The sequence below is a fragment of the Giraffa tippelskirchi genome, chromosome 6, assembly GCF_054371585.1.
Source record: "Giraffa tippelskirchi isolate mGirTip1 chromosome 6, T2T-mGirTip1v1.2.pri, whole genome shotgun sequence".
NCBI lineage: Eukaryota > Metazoa > Chordata > Mammalia > Artiodactyla > Giraffidae > Giraffa > Giraffa tippelskirchi.
In genome coordinates this window covers 89598819-89617231 of record NC_137280.1, presented here as the reverse complement: position 1 = coordinate 89617231, position 18413 = coordinate 89598819, and the positions used below count along the sequence as shown (strand labels likewise).

Here is an 18413-nt window from a genome sequence, read left to right as displayed (position 1 = left end):
TCCGGCAGCTTCCAGCTTGGAAATACAGGATAGTTTTTAGAGTAACACTCTCAGCCCTCGCCCTTCCGTTCCTATCGACGGTTACCGGAACGCCCCCCAGCCAGGCGACAGAGAGTTCGGAGAAGCCAAAAATGCTCCTAGAAGACCAGAAGTGGGGAAAGAAACTGGGAAGCTGGAGACAAGTTTCAGTGTTTCCAACACTATCTCCAAAAAGCCTGAATGTAGAACCCGGAAGTGAGAAGTAGGAAGTAGACTATGGAGGACAATAATAAGGTTACACCCTCCCAGGGCAAGGAATGCTTCCGTGCCGGCGCGTGTAAGGTGGCGAGGAAGGGAAAGCCGAGGGATGGCTTTCCCGGAGCCAAAACCGCGGGGCCCCGAGCTGCCGCAGAAACGGTTGAAGACGTTGGACTGCGGGCAGGGGGCAGTTCGAGCTGTGCGATTTAATGGTGAGCGCCTTGATCTTCTTTCCGAGTCCTCCTCCCGCCTCCTAAGGTCGGCGGCCCAGTAACCCCCGCCTGGTGTTCCCCAGTGGATGGCAATTATTGTCTGACTTGCGGCAGCGACAAGACCCTGAAGCTGTGGAACCCGCTGCGGGGGACGTTACTGCGAACGTACAGCGGCCACGGCTACGAGGTGCTGGATGCGGCTGGGTGAGCCGAGGGCCAAGGCGGGATCGGGGCGCTGAGGCCAGGAACAGATGTAGATGCTAAATTTTCTGTGCTCTGCCTTTTAGCTCCTTTGATAACAGCAGTCTTTGCTCTGGAGGTGGGGACAAGGCGGTGGTGCTGTGGGATGTGGCGTCGGGGCAAGTCGTGCGGAAATTCCGGGGCCACGCGGGGGTGAGTGGAAGCAAGAAGAGGTCTCATTAAAGCAGGTCTGAATTTGCATGTGGGTGGTAACAGGGATCCGCCTCCCCCCCCCGCAATTACAGCGCAAGGATCCTTCCCCATGTCCTCCACTTCATCAAGCCCCATCCTTGCAATTCCCCCGAACTCTTTGAACTCTCCTACCCTTAACCTTTTTCCCTTGCTTTAACTTGCACTGGGAACCCTGCTTTTGTCCTTATCCTCTAAGCGGCAGTTCCTGTTTCGCAGAAGGTGAACACAGTGCAGTTTAATGAAGAGGCCACAGTTATCCTGTCTGGTGAGTCCAGGGCCTTGGCAGTGGGCCCAGGAGACTGCCTCTGCCCCCTAAACCTGATCCACCTTCATGTTGGCCTTACAGGCTCTATCGATTCCACCATCCGCTGCTGGGACTGTCGCTCTCGGAGACCCGAGCCAGTACAGACACTGGACGAAGCCAGAGATGGTATATCCAGCGTGAAGGTGTCAGACCATGAGGTCCTCTCAGGGTGAGTGGGATCAGGACCTTGTTGCTCGCCAGGTGCCACTGAGGTTCACAGCTGTCTCTGTACTTAGATTAAAAAATCTACTCTCCTCATTATGCTCATAAGGCCCTGCATGGTCTGGTCTCTGTTGTGCTCTCAGCTTTTATGTGGTTGTTGTTCAGACGCTAAGTCGTGTCCAACTCTTTTTGACCCCATGCACTGTAGCACTCCAGGCTTCCCTGTCGTTCACTATCTTCTGGAGTTTGCTCAAACTCGTGTCCGTTGAGTCAGTGATGCCATCCAATCATCTCCTTCTCTGTTGCACCCTTCTCTTGCCCTCAGTCTTTCCCAGCATCAGGGTCTTTTCCAGTGAGTCGGCTCTTTGCATCAGGTGGCCCAAGTATTGCAGCTAATTTCTGTTAAATATGCCACACATGCTTACACTCTGGGACTGACATGCAATTGCCCTTTCTCCACCTGGACGGTTCCTATACTACTTAAGACTGTCTGAACACCTCCTACAGGTCCCATTTTTAGTCAGTGAGCATACAGCAGTGAACAAAAGAGAAAAACAAGGAAAACCCCTGCCTACATAAGATTTGACAATCTAGCTGCAGGAGACAATTAAAAAAAAAAAATTCCCATGCAGGGCTGCCCAAGTGTTGCTACAACCTGAGGGAGTGCTGATCCCACCACTGGGGGTCTTTGGACTGCTTGGCCTGTCAGCCCACCCAGTTCTCACACATCCCCACCTTGAACTGAACATGGCTGGCTCCTTTCTTAGCCTCAAGTCTCAATTCTGATGTCACCTCCTCAGGGAGCTGATGCCCCTCAGTCAGCGAGGTTCCACATTGGCAGCAAGTGCTCCTGGCTTGGTAGCAGCTGTGTTCCAAGTCTCCGCAGTGTCTGACCCAGAGAGGGAGCTCAGTAGAAAGCAGAAACAGATGGAATGGGACTTGATTGGCCCTTGCGTCTCAGTCTTAAAGCCATTGCCTCAGAATTCCACTCTTGAATTCACTTAAGTGTATGTTTTCCATGGCAGATCCTAAGCATGAGGTGACAGTAAAGGGTACTGGGAAGGATAAGTGCCAGCCTTGCCCTCAGGGCCCTGGCCAGGTGAAGAGGGTACAGGGACACCAAAGCTGGAGCCCTGGACCTACTGGCCCCTGCAGTGCTTCAGCTGCAGCCACCCTGTCTTGCAGTTCTGTAGATGGCCGGGTGAGGCGCTATGACCTGAGGATGGGGCAGCTCTTCTCAGACTACGTGGGCAGTGAGTGTGGCTGGTGCTGGGGGGGCAGGCAGGGAAGGTGGGGACAGCCCAGGGGACCCCAGCCTGACATGCCTGCCCTCCCCTTCCCTCCCCCCAGGCCCCATCACCTGCATCTGCTTCAGCCGGGATGGCCAGTGCACCCTGGTGTCCAGCCTAGACTCTACCTTGCGGCTTCTGGACAAGGACACAGGGGAGCTGCTGGGCGAGTGAGTCCTCAGGGTCATGGGGCCCTTCCCCCGCCCCCAGTAAAGCCAGCCCCTAACCCCCGCTCTGACTCCACTCACCCCCAGGTACATAGGCCATAAGAACAAGGAGTATAAGTTGGACTGCTGCCTGAGCGAACGTGACACACATGTGGTCAGCTGCTCTGAGGACGGGAAGGTGTTCTTCTGGGACCTGGTGGAAGTGAGCCTCCCCACCACCACTCACTGCTGGGGTGCCTGCCGTGTCCTTACCTGGGTCACTCTCAGGCCTGAAAAGGCTGGTGGTGGGGGTGGGGGCAGTGTTCTGTTAGAACTGGGTGCTAGAAGGAATGAGAGAATGAAGAAAGAAGGGCATTCCTGGCAAAGGGCACAGCACATGCCAAAGCTTGGAGGTGTGGCGCCCATCCGTCGGTCAGGAAATGGAAGTGCTGTACATGGCAGTGGTGGCAGCAGGATCCAGGTCAGGCGGGGCCACTGGGACTGACCCTCGGGGAGGGGGGCTGATGGTGGCATCTCACCCCAGGTGAGATGGGGCTGCAGTTGTTCAGGAAATCGGAGCCACATCTGAGCGTCCCCGTGGTTTCCAGCCTCGAGCCCTGATGTGTCTCAGCCTGGTGGGGGCATCAGAATGGGAACTGACCAGTCAGGCTTCATGGGGCCAGGGCTGGGGCTTGGGCATGGAAGTAAGCCCCTTCGAGGATGAAGGAACTGGAGGGCCCTGGAGAGTTGAGGAGCCAGCTCTCCCTTTGGGAACTAAGAAGGCACCAACGTTTTGCCTACTTCTCGAGGGTCCAGTAGACTGGCAGTCATCCTGAAGGGGAGGGCACATGAAAAGACATTTTGCAGATGGAGAGAGGAACCTGATATGTTGAGGCCGTGACTGCAGGGTAATAAAAGGAGTGAGCACTGAGGTTGTCAGGTGGGCTGGTGGAGCCCAGATGGCAATCTCTGGGCACAGTCTAAAGGCAGAGCCAAGAGGATTTACTGACAAAAGGATCTGAGATGTAAGAGGAAGATCCAAGGTGCTTGACCTGAGCACCTGGAAGGACAACTGACTGGCTCAATTTGGGACTGATTAAGTTTGCAATGTCTGGGAAGCAATTAGAGGCATTATAATGGAAACCAGGGGAGAGGTGGCCAAGAGGAGGGAGACACACTGATGACCACTGCCAACCCCCTCACTCCACAGGGTGCCCTGGCACTGGCCCTGCCTGTAGGTCCCGGTGTGGTGCAGTCGCTGGCCTACCACCCCATGGAGCCCTGCCTGCTGACTGCCATGGGGGGCAGCATCCAGTGCTGGCGGGAAGAGACCTACGAGGTTGAAGGTGCCCCAGGCTGAAACCAGGGGACCCACTGCCAAGGACAGAGACACAGCCTAAGGAGGGCCACTGAGATCATTTATTCTAGACATGCTGCTGACCAAGGAGTGGGGAGGGGCTGGGTCTGCAAACCAATAAATAGAGGAGGGGGTGAGGCCTCCCTGGGGCTGCACCGTCCAGTGTTCAGTCCTCATTCTTCTCGGGTGTGAAGGCATCTACCTTCTGGGCAAAGGTTTCAGCCACAAGCAGCGGGAAGACCAAGGAGGCATCAGCATAGACCTATGGAGGGGACCCAGGTGAGCCAGGGGATCCACAGGTGCAGCCTAGGAGACCCTGTGCTCCAGCTGACTGGCTGACCCTCACCTTGACAGGCTGTGCATCCACCCTGATCTTGCCCCATGAGACAGCTTCATCCGGCCGGGCGCCTGAGTCAGAGCCATCAAACTCCTGGGCAGTGTTGATGTAGACGGCATAGTCAGCGCCATTCCGCTGTGGGGAGGGACAGAATGGGCTGGTCAGCCAGACAGACTCCAGGGCAGGGCACTGTATCTAAAGGCGGAGGGATGTGTCCCAGATACAGGAAGCCCTTGGTGGCCTTCACTCCAAGGGAAGGGCTCCATGTCAATACCTGGGCCAAGTGGGGGTGTCATGGGATGCTGGGCAGTGGGCAGCTTTGCTCCACTCACCTCCTAGGTAGCAAGAGCCCACCCACATCTGCCACCAACTCGAGAAAAGACCTCCACACCTCTTCCCTCTCTATGGTCCCCACCCCAGTCCCACTGTTCCCTCCGCAGCAGCCAGAGGGGGCCTGTGAGCACCTGAGGGCCCTCAAGGCCTTGCACTTTGTGCCTGTCACCTCTGGCCTCACCTCCTCTCACTCTCCCCTTCACTGGCCTCCAAGATGTGCCTACACCAGGCACCTCAGAACCTTTGCATTGGCCAGTCCCTCTGCTAGGAACTCACCTCACGCCCACCCCCTAAGATAACCACATGGTTCATGGGAGCAACCCCTGAAAAACCTCTGCTCACAGGTCACACTTCCCAGGAAGCTTTCCCTTTTCTGAATAGCATGCCTTTCTCCTGCCCTCTCGTCATCATCCCTGGTTTTTGTTTGTAGCCAATACTGCCACCTGATATACATGTCACCTTGTCACTGGTTTGCTGTTCATCTCCCCCACTAGAACATCAGTTCCAGGAGGGCAGGCATCTTGGCCTGTCGAGTCCACATCTGTTTCCCAGCACATGGCATGGGCCTAGTACACAGGCCTGTCTGCACAGCAGGCACGAATGCCACCCCCCACTAGGGACCACACAGCCTGCATCCCTGCTCACCATGAGGTTGGCATTGGCGATGTGGTGCTTGACCATGCCACCACCCAGGATGATCATCCCCGTACGCTTGGCAAAGATGGCCTGTGTGTTGATGAGCCTGAGGTCTGGGAGAGAGGGCTGAGTCAGGCCACCGCAGGCCCAGGCAGCCCTCCTCCCTTGCTCCTTTGGGGCCCCAACATCTTACCCTCAACAATGTCCAGGACCAGGCCTGGGTTCTTATAGGAGTGGAAGAAGATCATGTCACCCAGTGAGCCATCTGTGAGTGCCGGGCTCAACACAGGAATATGGTTCTAGGAAAGAGCAAGACAGGAGGGCGGCCAGATCTAAGCCCTGTAGGGGCAGCCTGCGGGCGTTTCCTCCTCTCTGCCTGATTCTGGGCAGGGTGCTTAACTTCACTTGGGCCTGGCACATGAAGAATAGTAGTTCTTGTTTTTCTGATTGCTGGACCCCAGAGCCTCTGAGGAGCATGGGGCCCTCCAACAGGCCCCATGGGAGCTGCTGAGTTTTGCCCAACTGCTTCCCAGTAGTCTAGGAGTACAGCCAGAATACCAGATCCACAGTCAATAGCTGTGGGACTTCAGACAAACTGCCTAACCTCTCTGTTTCTGAGGCTTCTTATGTAGAAGCAGGGATGAGAAGACTAGTACCAACTACCCATGTGGCTGTGAAAATGAAACAACACATGCCAAAGTCTGGCATCTTTGCCCCCGCCAGTTGCTCACCTTCTGGGCCCAGTAATACACAGACTCTGGGTTGTTTATCTCCTTGCCAAGCCGGGCGATCATCTTGGAAGGTGTCCACTTCACACCCTAAGAGGAGACATTGGCGTCAGGCAGTGGCACCTCCCCTGACACCCACCATGCCATCAGCAAACCACCTCCACCCCCAGCCCTAGGTTGCTCCAGCCTCACCTCAGTGTTCTGCTCCAGCACCATCTGGTCCAGAATGGGCATCAACCAGTCCTCAAACTTGCAGTAATTGTCATTGGGCACCAGCAGGTTTCCAATCCTGGGGACAGAAGGTGTATGGGCATCAGGGCCCAGGACCCTCAGCCTGCCTCCCTTAGCCAGCACCACTCAGCCTCCACCCACCCACCTGTTGATCCCGTTCTCACGTAGCTCCTTCCCCCTGAGGCTGAACTCGCCCAGGTATGTGGGCGCCAAGCACTTGATGAAATCCTCCTCCACACCCCCAGCTGTGGTCACCAAGACGTCCACCTGCAGCCACAAGGCAGTGAAGTTATCCCAAGCAGAACTCCTAACTTCCAATTCTCATCCAGTGACCCCTGTGGGAAGCTCTGCTGCAAAACAAAACTGACCCATATCTCCCTATCTCACTTAAATGACAGTAATCTTATTGCCCATTAAGACCCAGAGAGCCCAAGGTCACAGCCCCACCAGGTCCCACCATGTTGTGCTGCACGAGGTAACGGATAGTCTCACGGATGCCTGAACTGATGAGGTTGGATGTGTAGCCCAGAAAAATGGTGCAGCCGGTGAGTGGGCGTCGGCTCTGGGTCAGGTCTGCATGTGGGTCTTCATCCTCAGACAGCGGCTCGAGTTTCTTCTCTATCTAGGTAAGGGCAGGGTCAAGTTAACCTCTGGCCCCAAATTCCACCCCAAGGACCCCCGCTGGGTTTCAGTGTCAGACTCCCCGCCCAGGCTCTGCCCGCTCAGGGACAGGGAACCACTTCTACCTGGAACAGGGGAAGGAACACCCCTGTGTAGGCTCCGCCCTGTTCACAGCCCAAGTCTCAGGTCACATGCTTAGGCTTTGCCCCGTTTCAGGAATCCGAGAGCATCACTTTTTCAGGCCCGACCCCTCTCCCCACCGGGAAAAGCAAACCCAAGCTCAGGCCCGGGCGGGTCTAAGGGTCGTCCTCCAATTTCTCCCTCAAATACACTCTCTAACCCAGGCTCCGCTCCTTCTATAATACTTTCACCGTTGCCTATAACGCCCGCTCCCCGCCCCGCCCCAGAATCAGTCCCAACCACTCCCCAGCACAGAAACTACCGGGCCCCATATTCTCTCCCACTATTGGACGAAGGACACACCTCCCAGAGAAGTCCCGCCCCCAGCTGCCGCAGGGTGCTACTGGAGGCCACACCCCCTCAACCCGGGAAGTCTCACCCAGGCCTCACCATGGCGTTGACTTGCTGTACTGCGCGCCCGAAGTTGGTGGCTTGGAAACCAGTGGTGCTGAAAGCTTCTAGCAGCGCGCGATAGTCCACGCCGCGGTTGAAGTCGTAGCCCCGGACCTGCGCGCTCTCGGACGGCAGTGCCGAACTGTGCTTCAGCACGGCGGCCAGCGCCGCCGCGGGCGCCTCTCTCTCCAGGGGACCCTCCATGGTCCTGCAGCTGCACTCTCAAGTCACAGCCGCCCCAGGCCAGCCCTCTGGCGGCCTCGAACTGCGCTAGGCCCCGGCACGCACCTCTGTAGGAGACTCTTAAGGCCTGGGGAAAACCTGGGGAGTGCCGGAAATTGTGTAATCACATGACCCGCCGACGCCCGGAATCCAGGGCGCGGCCATCTTGTCTTGTACAGGCCGTAATACGGAAGCCGTGAGGAGCCAGTATTTATGTTCCTTGTGCCGATGAATGATTTTTACTTTTAGTGCCGCCTGCTGGAAACCCACCGCGTTGCGTGGAGCTTGCCGGTTCGTGTCTACCCTCTCAAAGAGAGAATGATTTCTTAGACGTTGCCGTTAGACGGAATTTGAATCACCAGGTGGTATCAGACAGTTTCTGCCTCGGAGAGTCTCTCGTCAAATGGAAGTGATCGCTGTTCGTGTCTTGCAAGTCTCCGGAGCCTCCATATGCGGCATAACCCCTGGCCTGTCTCTGGCAGCTGAGCTGCCACATCCTCTGAGAAGTCTTCCTTGACCTTCCTCTGGGTAAGGGATCTCCTGTGGGATCCAGGGCTGACATCTCTTTTTCTCTAGCGAGCATGTGAGATGCTGGAGGGTGGGGTCTGTAATCTCATGGGTCCTCCTAACCATGCATAGGGTTTAGTCCAGTGAGATCCCTGTAATCACTCACTCTACAATTTATGGAGTCTACACTATACACTATGTGCTTCCCTGGGGGCTCAGTGGTAAAGAATTCATCTGCCAATGCAGGAGGCACGGGTTTGACACCTGGGTCGGAAAGATGCTACATGCCTCCGAGCAACTAAGCCCATGTGCCACAACTATTGAGCCTGTGCTCTAGAGCCTGGGAGCCTCAACTACTGAAACCCACGAGCCCTAGAGCCCATGCTCTGCAAGAAGAGAAGCCACCACAATGAGAAGCCTGCACACCATAATGAAGAATACCCAGAAGCCGGATACCCATGAGGTAGAAATATTCCAGCACAGCCAAAAATAATAAATAATTTTTTCAGAAAAACCCTCTTACTGTGGCTTCCCAGTAAGAGTAATACTCGGGCTCTTCCCTGTGGCTTAAGAAGGCACTGACTTGCCTACCCTCATCCCCTACCACTTGTCCCCACTCACTTTTCTCGAGCTCCACTGACCTCCTGACTGTTCTAGAGCCCACCAAGCTCTTTCCTGACCAAGGGGCAGCGCACTTGCTGCTCTCTCGGCCTGTAACACCTGCTTCCCCAGCTCCTCCTCCTCTGTGCCTCAGTCCAAATGTCACCTCCTCCAAGAGGCCTGCCCTGACCACCCGCTCTTGCTTTTACCTTGCTTTTGTTATTTTTCACAGTATACGATATATTCTGTTTGCTGTTGTTCATTCCTCCCTGACTAGAACAGCAGCTCTGTGAAGGCAGGATCTTGTCTGGTTTCACTGCTGTTCTCTTCACTCTGTGCAATGCCTGGCACACATTGGGATCTCAGCAAAAATGGATGAAACACACACAAAGACGTCAGGGTGATCCATGAAGAATGAAGGAGGGGTTGAAAAGGATTCAGAGAGGACAGAAGGTGCCAGACCAGGCAGGGCCCTGTGGGCTGTTGAAAGGAGGGTGGGTTTTATTCTCAGGGGCTGGGAAACCATAGGAGAGTTTTTAAAATTAAAGACTCGGATTTATTTTTTCCAATTTCTAAAACTGGTAGAATACACATAACAAAAACATTGTAACTTTTTTTTAAAGAGAGAAAGCTCTGTAGTCTGTCTCCTCTTTAAAAGATACTTATTTGACTGCACTGGGTCTTACTTGCAGCATGTTGTATCTTTAGTCATGGCAGGAGGGATCTAGTTCCCTGGTATTGAACCCAGGCCCCTTGCATAGGGAATGTGGAGTCTTAGCCACTGGACCATAGGGAAGTCCCCCACTGTAACCATGTTTAAGTCCACAGTTCAGAAGCATTAAGTACCTTTACATTGTTATACAACCATCACCTCCATTCATCTCAAGAACTCTTTCATCTTCCCAAACTGAAACTTTGTACCCATTAAACACAACTCCCCATCCCCCTTTCTCCTCAGCAGCTGGCATTCTGCTTTCTGGGATTTGACTATTCCTACCTCACGTAAGTGGAATAATGTATTAGCTGTCATTTTGTGACTGGCTTTTCTCACTTAGCAGAATGTCCTCGAGTTTCATCCACGTTGTAATGTGATTTATTTAACAGATCCCACTGACTTACTGGAGGAGATTGGGATCAGGGTGTGTAGGGCAGGGGAGACCAGACAACTGCACTGGTCCAGGCAAACTGAGATGGGGGGGCAGGACCCCAGTGCTGCCAACAGAGTGGGGAGAAGTGCCCAGTCTGACAACCTAATTTGAAAGTTCATCTATAAACAGCATGGGGAGCTCTGTTCAATACCCTGTAATGACCTATATGGGAAGAGAATCTTAAAAACAAAGTGGATATATGTGTATGTATAACTGATTCACTTTGCTGTACAGCAGAAACTGACCCAGCATTGTAAATCAACTATTCCAATAAAAAATTATTAATTAAAAACAAAGAAAGTTGGTCTGATGGCTCTTGGTGAAGGATTAAATGTGGGAATACTGGAAGAAAGGAATGAAGGAGTTAAAGATTGGAACCAGGGCAGTTGGGTGGATGGTGGTGAATTTGGGGGATGGAGGTTTGGGACTCTGGAGATGGAGAGGTGGGGATGATGGACCGAGGAGGGAGGAGGGTCCTCATGTGGGTCAGAGGTCGAAAGGGGCTGGGACGCAGGGGAAGCCATCAGTATAAGGGAGTGAATTGAGTCATCTGTGGGTAAGGACCCTGGGTCATGAGTATAGACAGACACAGGAGAGGCAGGGCTGTGCCTGAACTAGGGTTCACGCTGTACCTCCTCGCATCAGAGAAGGAGCCAGTTAGCAGGGGATCAAGCAGATCTGTGAGAGCCCGAGGCCCCTACACTCCCCCCGCAAAGGTGACACATGACAGAGCAGCCACTGGGCCTCCTGGGGCAGGGACCCCCTTGGCCTCAGCAGCTGCGGTTGCCACTGGTGACATTTCACTCCATGAGTGTCCTGGCTTCAAAGTCTCTGCAGGCATTGTGGGGGTGGGGGTGTTGGAGAGGCTGGGCTGGTAGGGGAGGGCTCCAGAGTGGGGCCGCAGGAGGAGGACGGAGCAGCCAGGAGTCAGCCGGAGTCTTCAGCTGAGGTATATGGTCCCGACGGGCTAGGGAGCAGCCACCCCCATCCCTCAGGCACCAGGGACATAGGAGGAGGTAGGAGCTTGGGGTTTGAGGTGCAGCCTGCTGCCTGTGGCTCTGCTCACCCTCCCTCAGATGTCCAGCAAGGTGACCACTGGCAGTGACATTGGGCGAGCCCGCCGGGCCGTGGAGCAGCTGCAGATGGAGGCGGGCATTGACCGTGTGAAGGTGAGGACCAGGGAGAGGCGGGCGTGTCTGAGCAAGCGGGGCAGGTGGACGGCCCAGCCCAGGTCGGGCTAACCGGGCTGGTCTGCAGGTATCCAAGGCAGCTGCCGACCTGCTGCAGTTCTGCACAGAGCAGGCCAAGAGCGACCCCTTTCTTGTGGGCATTCCGGCCGCCACCAACCCCTTCAAGGAGAAGAAGCCCTGCACCATCCTGTGAACCCTGTAGCCCGGACCACCCAGGGGGCCTCAATAAACATGAAGTGAGTGCTCCTCAGGGCATGGCTTGGCCGAGCTTCAGTGGTGAACTTTGGGTTTGTGGGGGCCAGGTGTGGGGTGTGCCTGGCCCAGCCTCCCTCCTTGCCCACTCCAGGGTCACGGCCACAGAGGCACACCCTGGACCCTGAATAGAGGAGCATGCCCCTTCCTCACCTATCCCTTCTCTGACTGCCCCCCCTCCCCACGGCCTATGGGGCAGTATTAGCAGATGCCCGGTCCCACTGCACAAACACCCAGGGTTAGAGTCCCAATCTACGTATCAAAGCATGTCACACACATACACACCCACACAGTTCACACATGCAGGTACCATCATACAGACAAGTGCCACTTCTCAAGTGTCTGCCTATTCCTCACAGAAGGCACAGATAGGGACACCATAACCATGCATAGAGAGATCAGTGGTAAAGAACCTGCCTGCCAATGCAGGAGACGCGGTCTCGATCCCTAGGTCGGGAAGATCCCCTGAAGAAGGAAATGGCAACCCACTCCAGTATTCTTGCCTTGGAAATCCCATAGACAGAGGACCCTGGAGGGCTACAGTCCATGGGATCGCAAACAGTTGGACATGACTGAGCGACTAAACAGCAACAGCAAACCACACATACAGCCTGACTAGCCTCCCTGGGGACACTCGGGCACACAGGATCCTTGAAATGCACCTGGGCAGGCACAGGTGCACCCAGAACCGCCTCGCCCGCCACACACACACACACACAGCAGTGGCTGTCACCCAGGCTTTCAGGCCCCATCTCACAGACACACCCCCATCCCTGGTACCCTGGCCCCAAGCAGGGAAGGACAGAGACCTCAGGTGACACTAGGCTCACACTCCAGGCCAGAGCACCAGTACAGCAAGTTTATTTCTCCTTTGCTCTCAAGGCAGAGCCAGCATCCAAATCATAACAAAAACAGGGCCTGAGGGTGGGGAGCAGCCCCCTTGGGTGGGCCGGAACACAAAGCTCACCTCCCCTGGCGTGGGCCCCAGCCCAGGGACCCCACACGGCCGTGGCCAGGACCCCTTGTGCCGTAGGCTTGTGGAGCAGGGCAGAGGCAGCACCAGCATGGGGGAAGGTCCCCGCCCCTGAGAACAGAGGCCATGGCCCCGCCTGCTGGCCAGCAGACCCACATCCACTTGCTCAGGCCTGCAGCCTCCAGACCTCCAGCGACAGGCCCCCGGAGGCGGCCACCACCAGGTTGCCCTCAGCACAGATCTGTGAGCACAGGGACAGGAGGAGTCAGGGGTGCTCTCGGTGGGCGGGTGGGTCACGTGGGACAGGGCCTTACCCCATTCAGCACATTGTGGTGGCTTCGAGTGCAGATGGTCCTTGGTGGGTCTGTGGGCACGTGTACCTGGTGAAGGGCAGTGGACAAAGGTCATGGGTTGTGTCCCCGGCAGCTGAGGGTAGATAGAGAGGAGGCACTGTCCTGGGGCCTCACCCGGATGGTCTTGTCGGTGGACGTGGTGTACAAGGCCCCCAGGGAGTGCTTGATCCCCGTGATTTGAGACCTGTGGCCCACATCAAAGGACTGGGGGAGGGAGGGACAGGTGACACTCAGGTGTGGCTCTCCCTAGGCCAGTGCCCCACTGCCCCCCAGGGGTTAAGAGGCGGGGAGGCAGCCCAGGGAGAGTCGGGCAGGGGCGAGGGCCTTGGCAGACCCGGACTAGCTGGAAGCAGCCACTGCGGTTGGCAAAGACGTGCAGTAGGCCCTGGTTATCGCCGGCCCAGAGCTGAGGTTCCTGGTAGGACATGCAGAGCAGGTAGGAGTCCAGCTGCAGGAGGGACAGGGGATGGAGTGGCTTAGGCCGGTCCAGGCCACTCCACGCAGCCCCGGCCCTCTGGGCCCCCGGGGGATTGCCCACCTGCAGCCGCTGCAGGACACTGTTGGCCCGGCGGTCGAACACCACGAGCGTGTGGTCCTCGCTGCCTGAGATGATGTGCCGGTCGTCTGCCAGCAGTGCCAGCACGGCGCTGGAGTGCAGCCGCCGGCTCTTCAGCAGGGCTGGGCCAACTTTGCGGGTGAGGGGCCAGGGAGGAGGGGGACATTAGAGCCCCTTGGAGGCCCTCCCCAGACCCCGGATCTCCATCCTCTATGGCCTCCTCTGGGGGCCCTCCAGTCCATCACCCCATCCCATGTGGAGACAGGGCTTCCTCTGCCCCTAGCATCCCGCACACCAGTCACCTTTGTGGGCCCCAGCACAACACAGGCCACTTGGAGTGGCCAGCCTCTGGTTGCGTCATTGTTATCCCAGTCAGACTGTGAGGACCAAGTGTTTCTTTTCTCAAAATGACCCTGGAGACCCCAGGCAGCCCTGCTCTTCCCACTAGGCCCCAGGCCCCACCTCTGGGATCGTAGACGGACACCTTCTTGTCATAGGTGCCGGTCACCAGGATATCTGGCCGGTAGGACAGGCACAGAACAGCTGCCTTGCCCCTGGGGACACACAGACCACAGGGCTGGGGCAGGGGCCAGACAGAGCCCTGCCCACCCGGGCCACCCTGCCCAGCTCCCCTCACACTTTATCTCGCCAAACTGCTGCCCATCAGCCGCCATGTCCCAGAGCTTCACTGTGCTGTCCCAGGAACCGGAGCACACTCGGTGGTCCAGCGCCGCCAGTGACCACACCCAGCCCTGTGGGATCAGACCCATGTCCTGTGATCTTCCCCATTTCACAGAACCCAGAGTGAGTCAGCAGTGAGGAGAGATTAGAGCTCAGGTCTGCGGGTCTGACTTCAGAACCCAAGCCATGCACGTTGTTGTTGTGGTTTAGTTGCTAAGTCATGTCCGACTCTTTGCAATCCCATGGACTGTAGCCTACCAGGCTCTTCTGTCCATGAAATTCTCCAGGCAAGAATACTGAATGGATTGCCATTCCCTTCTCCAGGGGATCTTCCCGACCCAGGGATCAAACCCATGGCTCCTGCATTGCAGGCAGATTCTTAACTGCTGAGCTACCAGGGAAGCCCAAAAGATGTACACCCCCACCTAATAATTTTCCTAAATCAAGTACTGCAGAGCCTTAGCACCAGCACGGGTTTGAGTTCGCGTGCCAATGTGATTAAGAATAGGACCTCCACAGAAATTCTCTGGTCGTCCAATGTCTGAGGCTCCCAATGCAGGCAGCCCGGGTTTGATCCCTGGTCAGGCAACTAGATTCCACATATCTGTAAACCTGACATCTGAGCATCTACTCTATATGAGCCTGAGTGAAGCTCTTAATGCATAGTCACCTCTTTCAACCTCATCCTAATTGACACTTGGACAGAAGCAGTAAGTGAGGCCCAGAGAAGTCATATAGTTTACCCAAAGTCACATGAACAACAGCAGAGAAAGATTGAAATCTATGAGGTCTGGGACTTTCCTGGGGCACAGTGGATAGGAATCCACCTATGAACGCAAGGGACACAGGTTCAATCCCTGGTCCAGGAAGATTCCACATGTCAAGGAGCAACTAAGCCCATGTGCCACAACTACTGAAGCCCATGCGCCCTAAAGCCTCACACTGCAACTACTGAGCCCATGTGCTGCAACTACTAAATATACCTGTTCTCACCTAGAGCCTGTGCCCCGCAACAAGAGAAGCCACTGCAGCAAGAAGCCCGAGCACTGTAACAAAGAGTAGCCCCTGCTCGCCACAACTAGAGAAGGCCAGAGTGCAGCAATGAAGACCCAGCATAACCAAAAAAATAAATTAAAAAAAAAAAATCGATGAGGCCTGGTGCCAAAACCCAGGCCCTCAGCCACAATGTCCTAGCCAGGCCTTCTAGCTCCTACCTTTGCCTGACTTCCTATCCCCTCACCTTGTGAGTGCTGTTCTTCTGGGTCCCCAGGGTCTTGACCAGAACCCGGCTGGGCTCCACCCCCAGCTGCTGCAGGTCCCACAGGTTGACATTGCGATCTCGGGAGCCCGACAGGCAGAGTGTCCCACCCTGGGAGAGGAGCGAGGTGGTGTGGTTGGGATCACCCTGGCCTCCCACTGCCGGGCCCTCCACCAACCCCTGTCTCACCTGAAGCAGCAGCACCGAGTCAATGGAGGCAAAGTGCCCATCGGCCAGGCAGAAGTACTCAGCCCTGCGCCCATCCTCTGCCCAGCGGGACAGGTGCTGCTCCAACTCAATGCAGGCTGTTGGCCAGTCAAAGTCCTCCTCTGTGGGATGCAATACCAGGGTCCCCAGTGGGCAGGAACCCTGCCACCTACTCCAGCTGTCCAAGCTCACCACTGGCTTCCAGGGGGCAGAAGACTTGGAGAGAATCCCACCTGGATCCCTTACCCCACCCAAGGAGGCCCAGGCTCTAGCTTTGGGACCACCAGCCCACCCACCTGCCATGCAGGTCTAAGGCTGCTCCTTACCATTTCCAGAAATTGGGTAACTGGAGCCCCAGGATCACCTTCCCAAGCCTCATTCTCCAACCTCAGGATGTTAAGGTCCTGCCTCACCCCTGGCTGAGGTCCAGCCTCAGCCTCAGCCTCCCCAACCCTCAGGCTGGGCACAAGAGCTAGGACTTCATAACTAACACTTCCTGCTTTGGCCACCTGAACCAGACCCATGGAAGTGTTTCCCAAAATCAGTATCCCAAACCTGGGACCTTTGTCAAGGTGCAGAACCCAAGCCCTTGACCCAAACATCTATGTTTTAATCAAGCTGTTCAGTAAAGTCCCATCAATTCAAGATCACCAGGCTGCACTATCCTCTAGGGACCAAAGACGTTGTTGGCAGAAGGAATGACCACCAGCCCTTGTCTGAGATCACAATTTAGACTCTGAACTTGAGGGTCTGTGACTGCTGGTATCAGGGATCCCCACCTCTAAACCATAGCTTAGGTTCAAGGGTTGTAGGCTCTGGACCCGTTTTCCTGTCTCACCCTCACCTAAGCCAAGACTCTAGGGGTAAGGGACTTCGGCATCACCAGTTGCTGACTTAGCATCTAGACCAGAACCTGGGGATTCTTGGTCTTACTTTGAGCACCAAGCAGATTCTGACAGCCTGAGACTTCAAGTCGCTGTGGCAACCCCGGGCCTGAGAATCATTGGATCTTGAGTTCAAGGACCCCAGTTATCCAGGTAGATTTCTATAGCCCCAGGATCCCAAGTATCTGCCTCATGGTACACCCAGAGGTCAGGGGCTTTGGTACTACCAGTAACTACCTCAGCCACCCTGAGCCAGGACAGCCAGGGAGTTTTCTCTCGTGGCTGTGCTCACGACACCCTGGACCCCTTCCCCTCGCCCCAGGCCTGACTTGGGCGGGCGACCCCCGGGCTCGCGCACCTTCCACCACTGGGTAGGGGGCGCGTACGCGGCGCTGCGCGCGTAGCCTCCAGGTGACATGGTCACGCACGAGGTCGCGCAGCGCGTGGCAAACGCGTGGCAGGACATGGAGCACGAGGCGCGCGTCGAGGTAGGCGCAGATCTCGAGCAGCAGCTCCGGGGGTAGGCTCAGCAGGCCCGGCACCGCCACAGTCGGGCCCTTGGACGCGGCCCGCGGTTCCAGAGCGCCAAGAGACACCGTGGGCGCGGGCAAAGGAGGGGCGCGCGGGGGTGCCAGCCCGAGTTTCGGAGGACTGAGCACGCGGGCCACGTAAGCCTCGGCCTGCGCGTCGGGGTCAGGCTCCGGCTCCGGGTCCGAGTCATCGTCCCAGGTGTGGGGATCGTCGCGCGGCCCTGGAGGCAGCTCCATGGCGACCGGGTGGGCGCGGCTTGCCCTGCCCTGTCAGCCGCAGAGCCCGCGTCCTGTCTCCTAGGCAGCACGAGGGTACTTCCGGCGCTGCCTGATGACGTTATGGCGCCAGCCGGAACCAAGCAACCCGCGTGGAAACTGGCCGCGTGCTGGATGCCGGCTCCTCGGAAAGGTCTAGTTCTTAAGCTGCGTCGGCCTTGGGCTGGAAAATGCAGATTCCTGGTTCTTGCGTTTATTAAACTAGAATGTCTGATGTTGCTGGTGCAGAGGGCCATTGGACTCTGGTTTGAAAAACACGGCCCTAAAGCACTTCTCACAGACACGGGACCTCGGAAATAAATCTCTTCCTGGTTCAAAGTCTAGGCATGCTAGTGATTCCTGTCTTTTCTTAGCGACCCAGAAACACTTACACTGTAGAACCCTCGGTGAAAGTTAACTGAACTACCTAAAATCCTACTGATGAAAACAGACTCTCATTTACTGATAGCCTCTTTTGTGCACACGACTGAGCGACTTCCCTTTCCCTTTCTTTTGAGCCAGGCAGTGTTAACTTGCAAACTCTAAGCAGCAGTAGCCCGTTCCCTCTTCTGATATCCACGTGGCTCTCTGCTCAATCACCCTAGCAGAGTACCCTAAGTACCTAGAGTACTGTAAGACTGATCATTTTCCAAAACGTACTTTCTCCCCTCCCCCCACTATGTATTTCTCTATGGGACATACCGCTGTTTCACTGGTTAGCTTTATTTCTTCTCACTAAAATGCACACACTTGTTGAATGAAAGTCGGTCGTGTCAGCATTTAAACATTTCTTCCAGGTGGATGCAGGTGCTCGTTGGGTTGTACAGAAGTTGCAGGATTTTATCCTGAGGCCTCTGCATTCCCCAGATAAGAGATTTTTTATTTGCCTTTAACTGTTGTGCATGTTTTCCTGGGTCCCACAGCCTTGATGCTGGGCTGAGCGTTCTACAAATCCAGAGTTGTGAAACCAGCCGAAGAGTGCTGCAAGGTCTTGCTCCTTGCCACTCAGTTTAGTCTTTAGCCAATGGTGATTTTGAATCTGTGCTGTAGTGAGCTCAGGTTCTAGTGAGCTCCCAGACTGTAATTATGTCCCAGAGACTGTGCTGCATGTATTATGTTAACAGATTTAATGTTTAATCTTACTCACCCCCGCCCCCGCCCCCCAGTTATTTCCTGACCTGGTTCCTGTACATCCCGTT

General features: G+C 55.8%; 4 protein-coding genes and 1 long non-coding RNA gene across 15 annotated transcripts; 3 read left to right on the top strand and 2 right to left on the bottom strand.

The window, feature by feature from the left end:
- Positions 1-281: 281 nt before the first annotated feature.
- Positions 282-4294, top strand: WDR83 (WD repeat domain 83). Of its 4 annotated transcripts, none has more exons than XM_081504566.1 (9): positions 282-449; positions 533-653; positions 737-842; positions 1098-1146; positions 1228-1354; positions 2533-2600; positions 2698-2806; positions 2891-2981; positions 3993-4294. In XM_081504566.1, exons 1-9 carry the CDS (start codon positions 347-349, stop codon positions 4140-4142), a joined length of 924 nt encoding a protein of 307 aa, XP_081360692.1. In that variant the 5' UTR covers positions 282-346; the 3' UTR covers positions 4143-4294. The 4 variants fall into 4 exon arrangements, with proteins under 4 accessions (XP_081360692.1, XP_081360691.1, XP_081360690.1 ...); XM_081504565.1 differs by having other exon boundaries at positions 2891-3005; XM_081504564.1 differs by having other exon boundaries at positions 2891-3036.
- On the bottom strand, positions 4180-8009 carry DHPS (deoxyhypusine synthase). Of its 4 annotated transcripts, none has more exons than XM_081504567.1 (9): positions 7596-8009; positions 6862-7026; positions 6550-6671; positions 6366-6462; positions 6177-6263; positions 5639-5744; positions 5455-5558; positions 4486-4611; positions 4180-4401 (listed from the first exon to the last, which is right to left on the bottom strand). In XM_081504567.1, exons 1-9 carry the CDS (start codon positions 7800-7802, stop codon positions 4306-4308), a joined length of 1110 nt encoding a protein of 369 aa, XP_081360693.1. In that variant the 5' UTR covers positions 7803-8009; the 3' UTR covers positions 4180-4305. The 4 variants fall into 4 exon arrangements, with proteins under 4 accessions (XP_081360693.1, XP_081360694.1, XP_081360695.1 ...); XM_081504568.1 differs by having other exon boundaries at positions 4486-4547; XM_081504569.1 differs by lacking the exon at positions 5455-5558 and adding an exon at positions 5142-5146 and having other exon boundaries at positions 4486-4569.
- On the top strand, positions 7536-10375 carry LOC145511397 (uncharacterized). The gene is made up of 2 exons (XR_014057830.1): positions 7536-8348; positions 8574-10375. It is a non-coding gene; the product is annotated as an uncharacterized LOC145511397 (long non-coding RNA).
- Positions 10376-11151: 776 nt separating this feature from the next.
- GNG14 (G protein subunit gamma 14) lies at positions 11152-11515 on the top strand. Its single transcript, XM_081504562.1, has 2 exons — positions 11152-11244; positions 11333-11515. Exons 1-2 carry the CDS (start codon positions 11152-11154, stop codon positions 11456-11458), a joined length of 219 nt encoding a protein of 72 aa, XP_081360688.1. The 3' UTR covers positions 11459-11515.
- An 847-nt stretch (positions 11516-12362) lies between these two features.
- Positions 12363-17273, bottom strand: FBXW9 (F-box and WD repeat domain containing 9). 5 transcript variants are annotated; one of them, XM_081504556.1, is made up of 10 exons: positions 16759-17273; positions 15528-15707; positions 15321-15449; positions 14039-14151; positions 13862-13953; positions 13382-13530; positions 13178-13291; positions 12958-13047; positions 12805-12870; positions 12363-12731 (listed from the first exon to the last, which is right to left on the bottom strand). In XM_081504556.1, exons 1-10 carry the CDS (start codon positions 17194-17196, stop codon positions 12657-12659), a joined length of 1446 nt encoding a protein of 481 aa, XP_081360682.1. In that variant the 5' UTR covers positions 17197-17273; the 3' UTR covers positions 12363-12656. The 5 variants fall into 5 exon arrangements, with proteins under 5 accessions (XP_081360682.1, XP_081360683.1, XP_081360684.1 ...); XM_081504557.1 differs by having other exon boundaries at positions 15528-15667; positions 16788-17273; XM_081504558.1 differs by lacking the exon at positions 13862-13953 and having other exon boundaries at positions 14037-14151; positions 15528-15667; positions 16788-17273.
- Between the last annotated feature and the right edge of the window lie 1140 nt (positions 17274-18413).

Bases quoted from the DNA above. Each gene is read 5' to 3' on its own strand.
- GNG14 (XM_081504562.1), top strand. From the start codon at position 11,152: ATGTCCAGCAAGGTGACCACTGGCAGTGACATTGGGCGAGCCCGCCGG. The intron at 11,245-11,332 runs GTGAGGACCAGG...GCTGGTCTGCAG, and splicing joins CGGGCATTGACCGTGTGAAG to GTATCCAAGGCAGCTGCCGA.
- FBXW9 (XM_081504556.1), bottom strand. From the start codon at position 17,196: ATGGAGCTGCCTCCAGGGCCGCGCGACGATCCCCACACCTGGGACGAT. The intron at 14,152-15,320 runs GTGAGGGGATAG...CTGATCCCACAG, and splicing joins AGAAGAACAGCACTCACAAG to GGCTGGGTGTGGTCACTGGC. The intron at 12,871-12,957 runs GTGAGGCCCCAG...GCCCTTCACCAG, and splicing joins CCACCGACAAGACCATCCGG to GTACACGTGCCCACAGACCC.
- WDR83 (XM_081504563.1), top strand. From the start codon at position 347: ATGGCTTTCCCGGAGCCAAAACCGCGGGGCCCCGAGCTGCCGCAGAAA. The intron at 654-736 runs GTGAGCCGAGGG...TCTGCCTTTTAG, and splicing joins GAGGTGCTGGATGCGGCTGG to CTCCTTTGATAACAGCAGTC. The intron at 3,264-3,992 runs GTCAGGCGGGGC...CTCACTCCACAG, and splicing joins GTGGTGGCAGCAGGATCCAG to GGTGCCCTGGCACTGGCCCT.
- DHPS (XM_081504567.1), bottom strand. From the start codon at position 7,802: ATGGAGGGTCCCCTGGAGAGAGAGGCGCCCGCGGCGGCGCTGGCCGCC. The intron at 6,672-6,861 runs GTGGGACCTGGT...TTGTGGCTGCAG, and splicing joins ACCTCGTGCAGCACAACATG to GTGGACGTCTTGGTGACCAC. The intron at 6,264-6,365 runs GTGAGGCTGGAG...GTCTCCTCTTAG, and splicing joins TGCTGGAGCAGAACACTGAG to GGTGTGAAGTGGACACCTTC.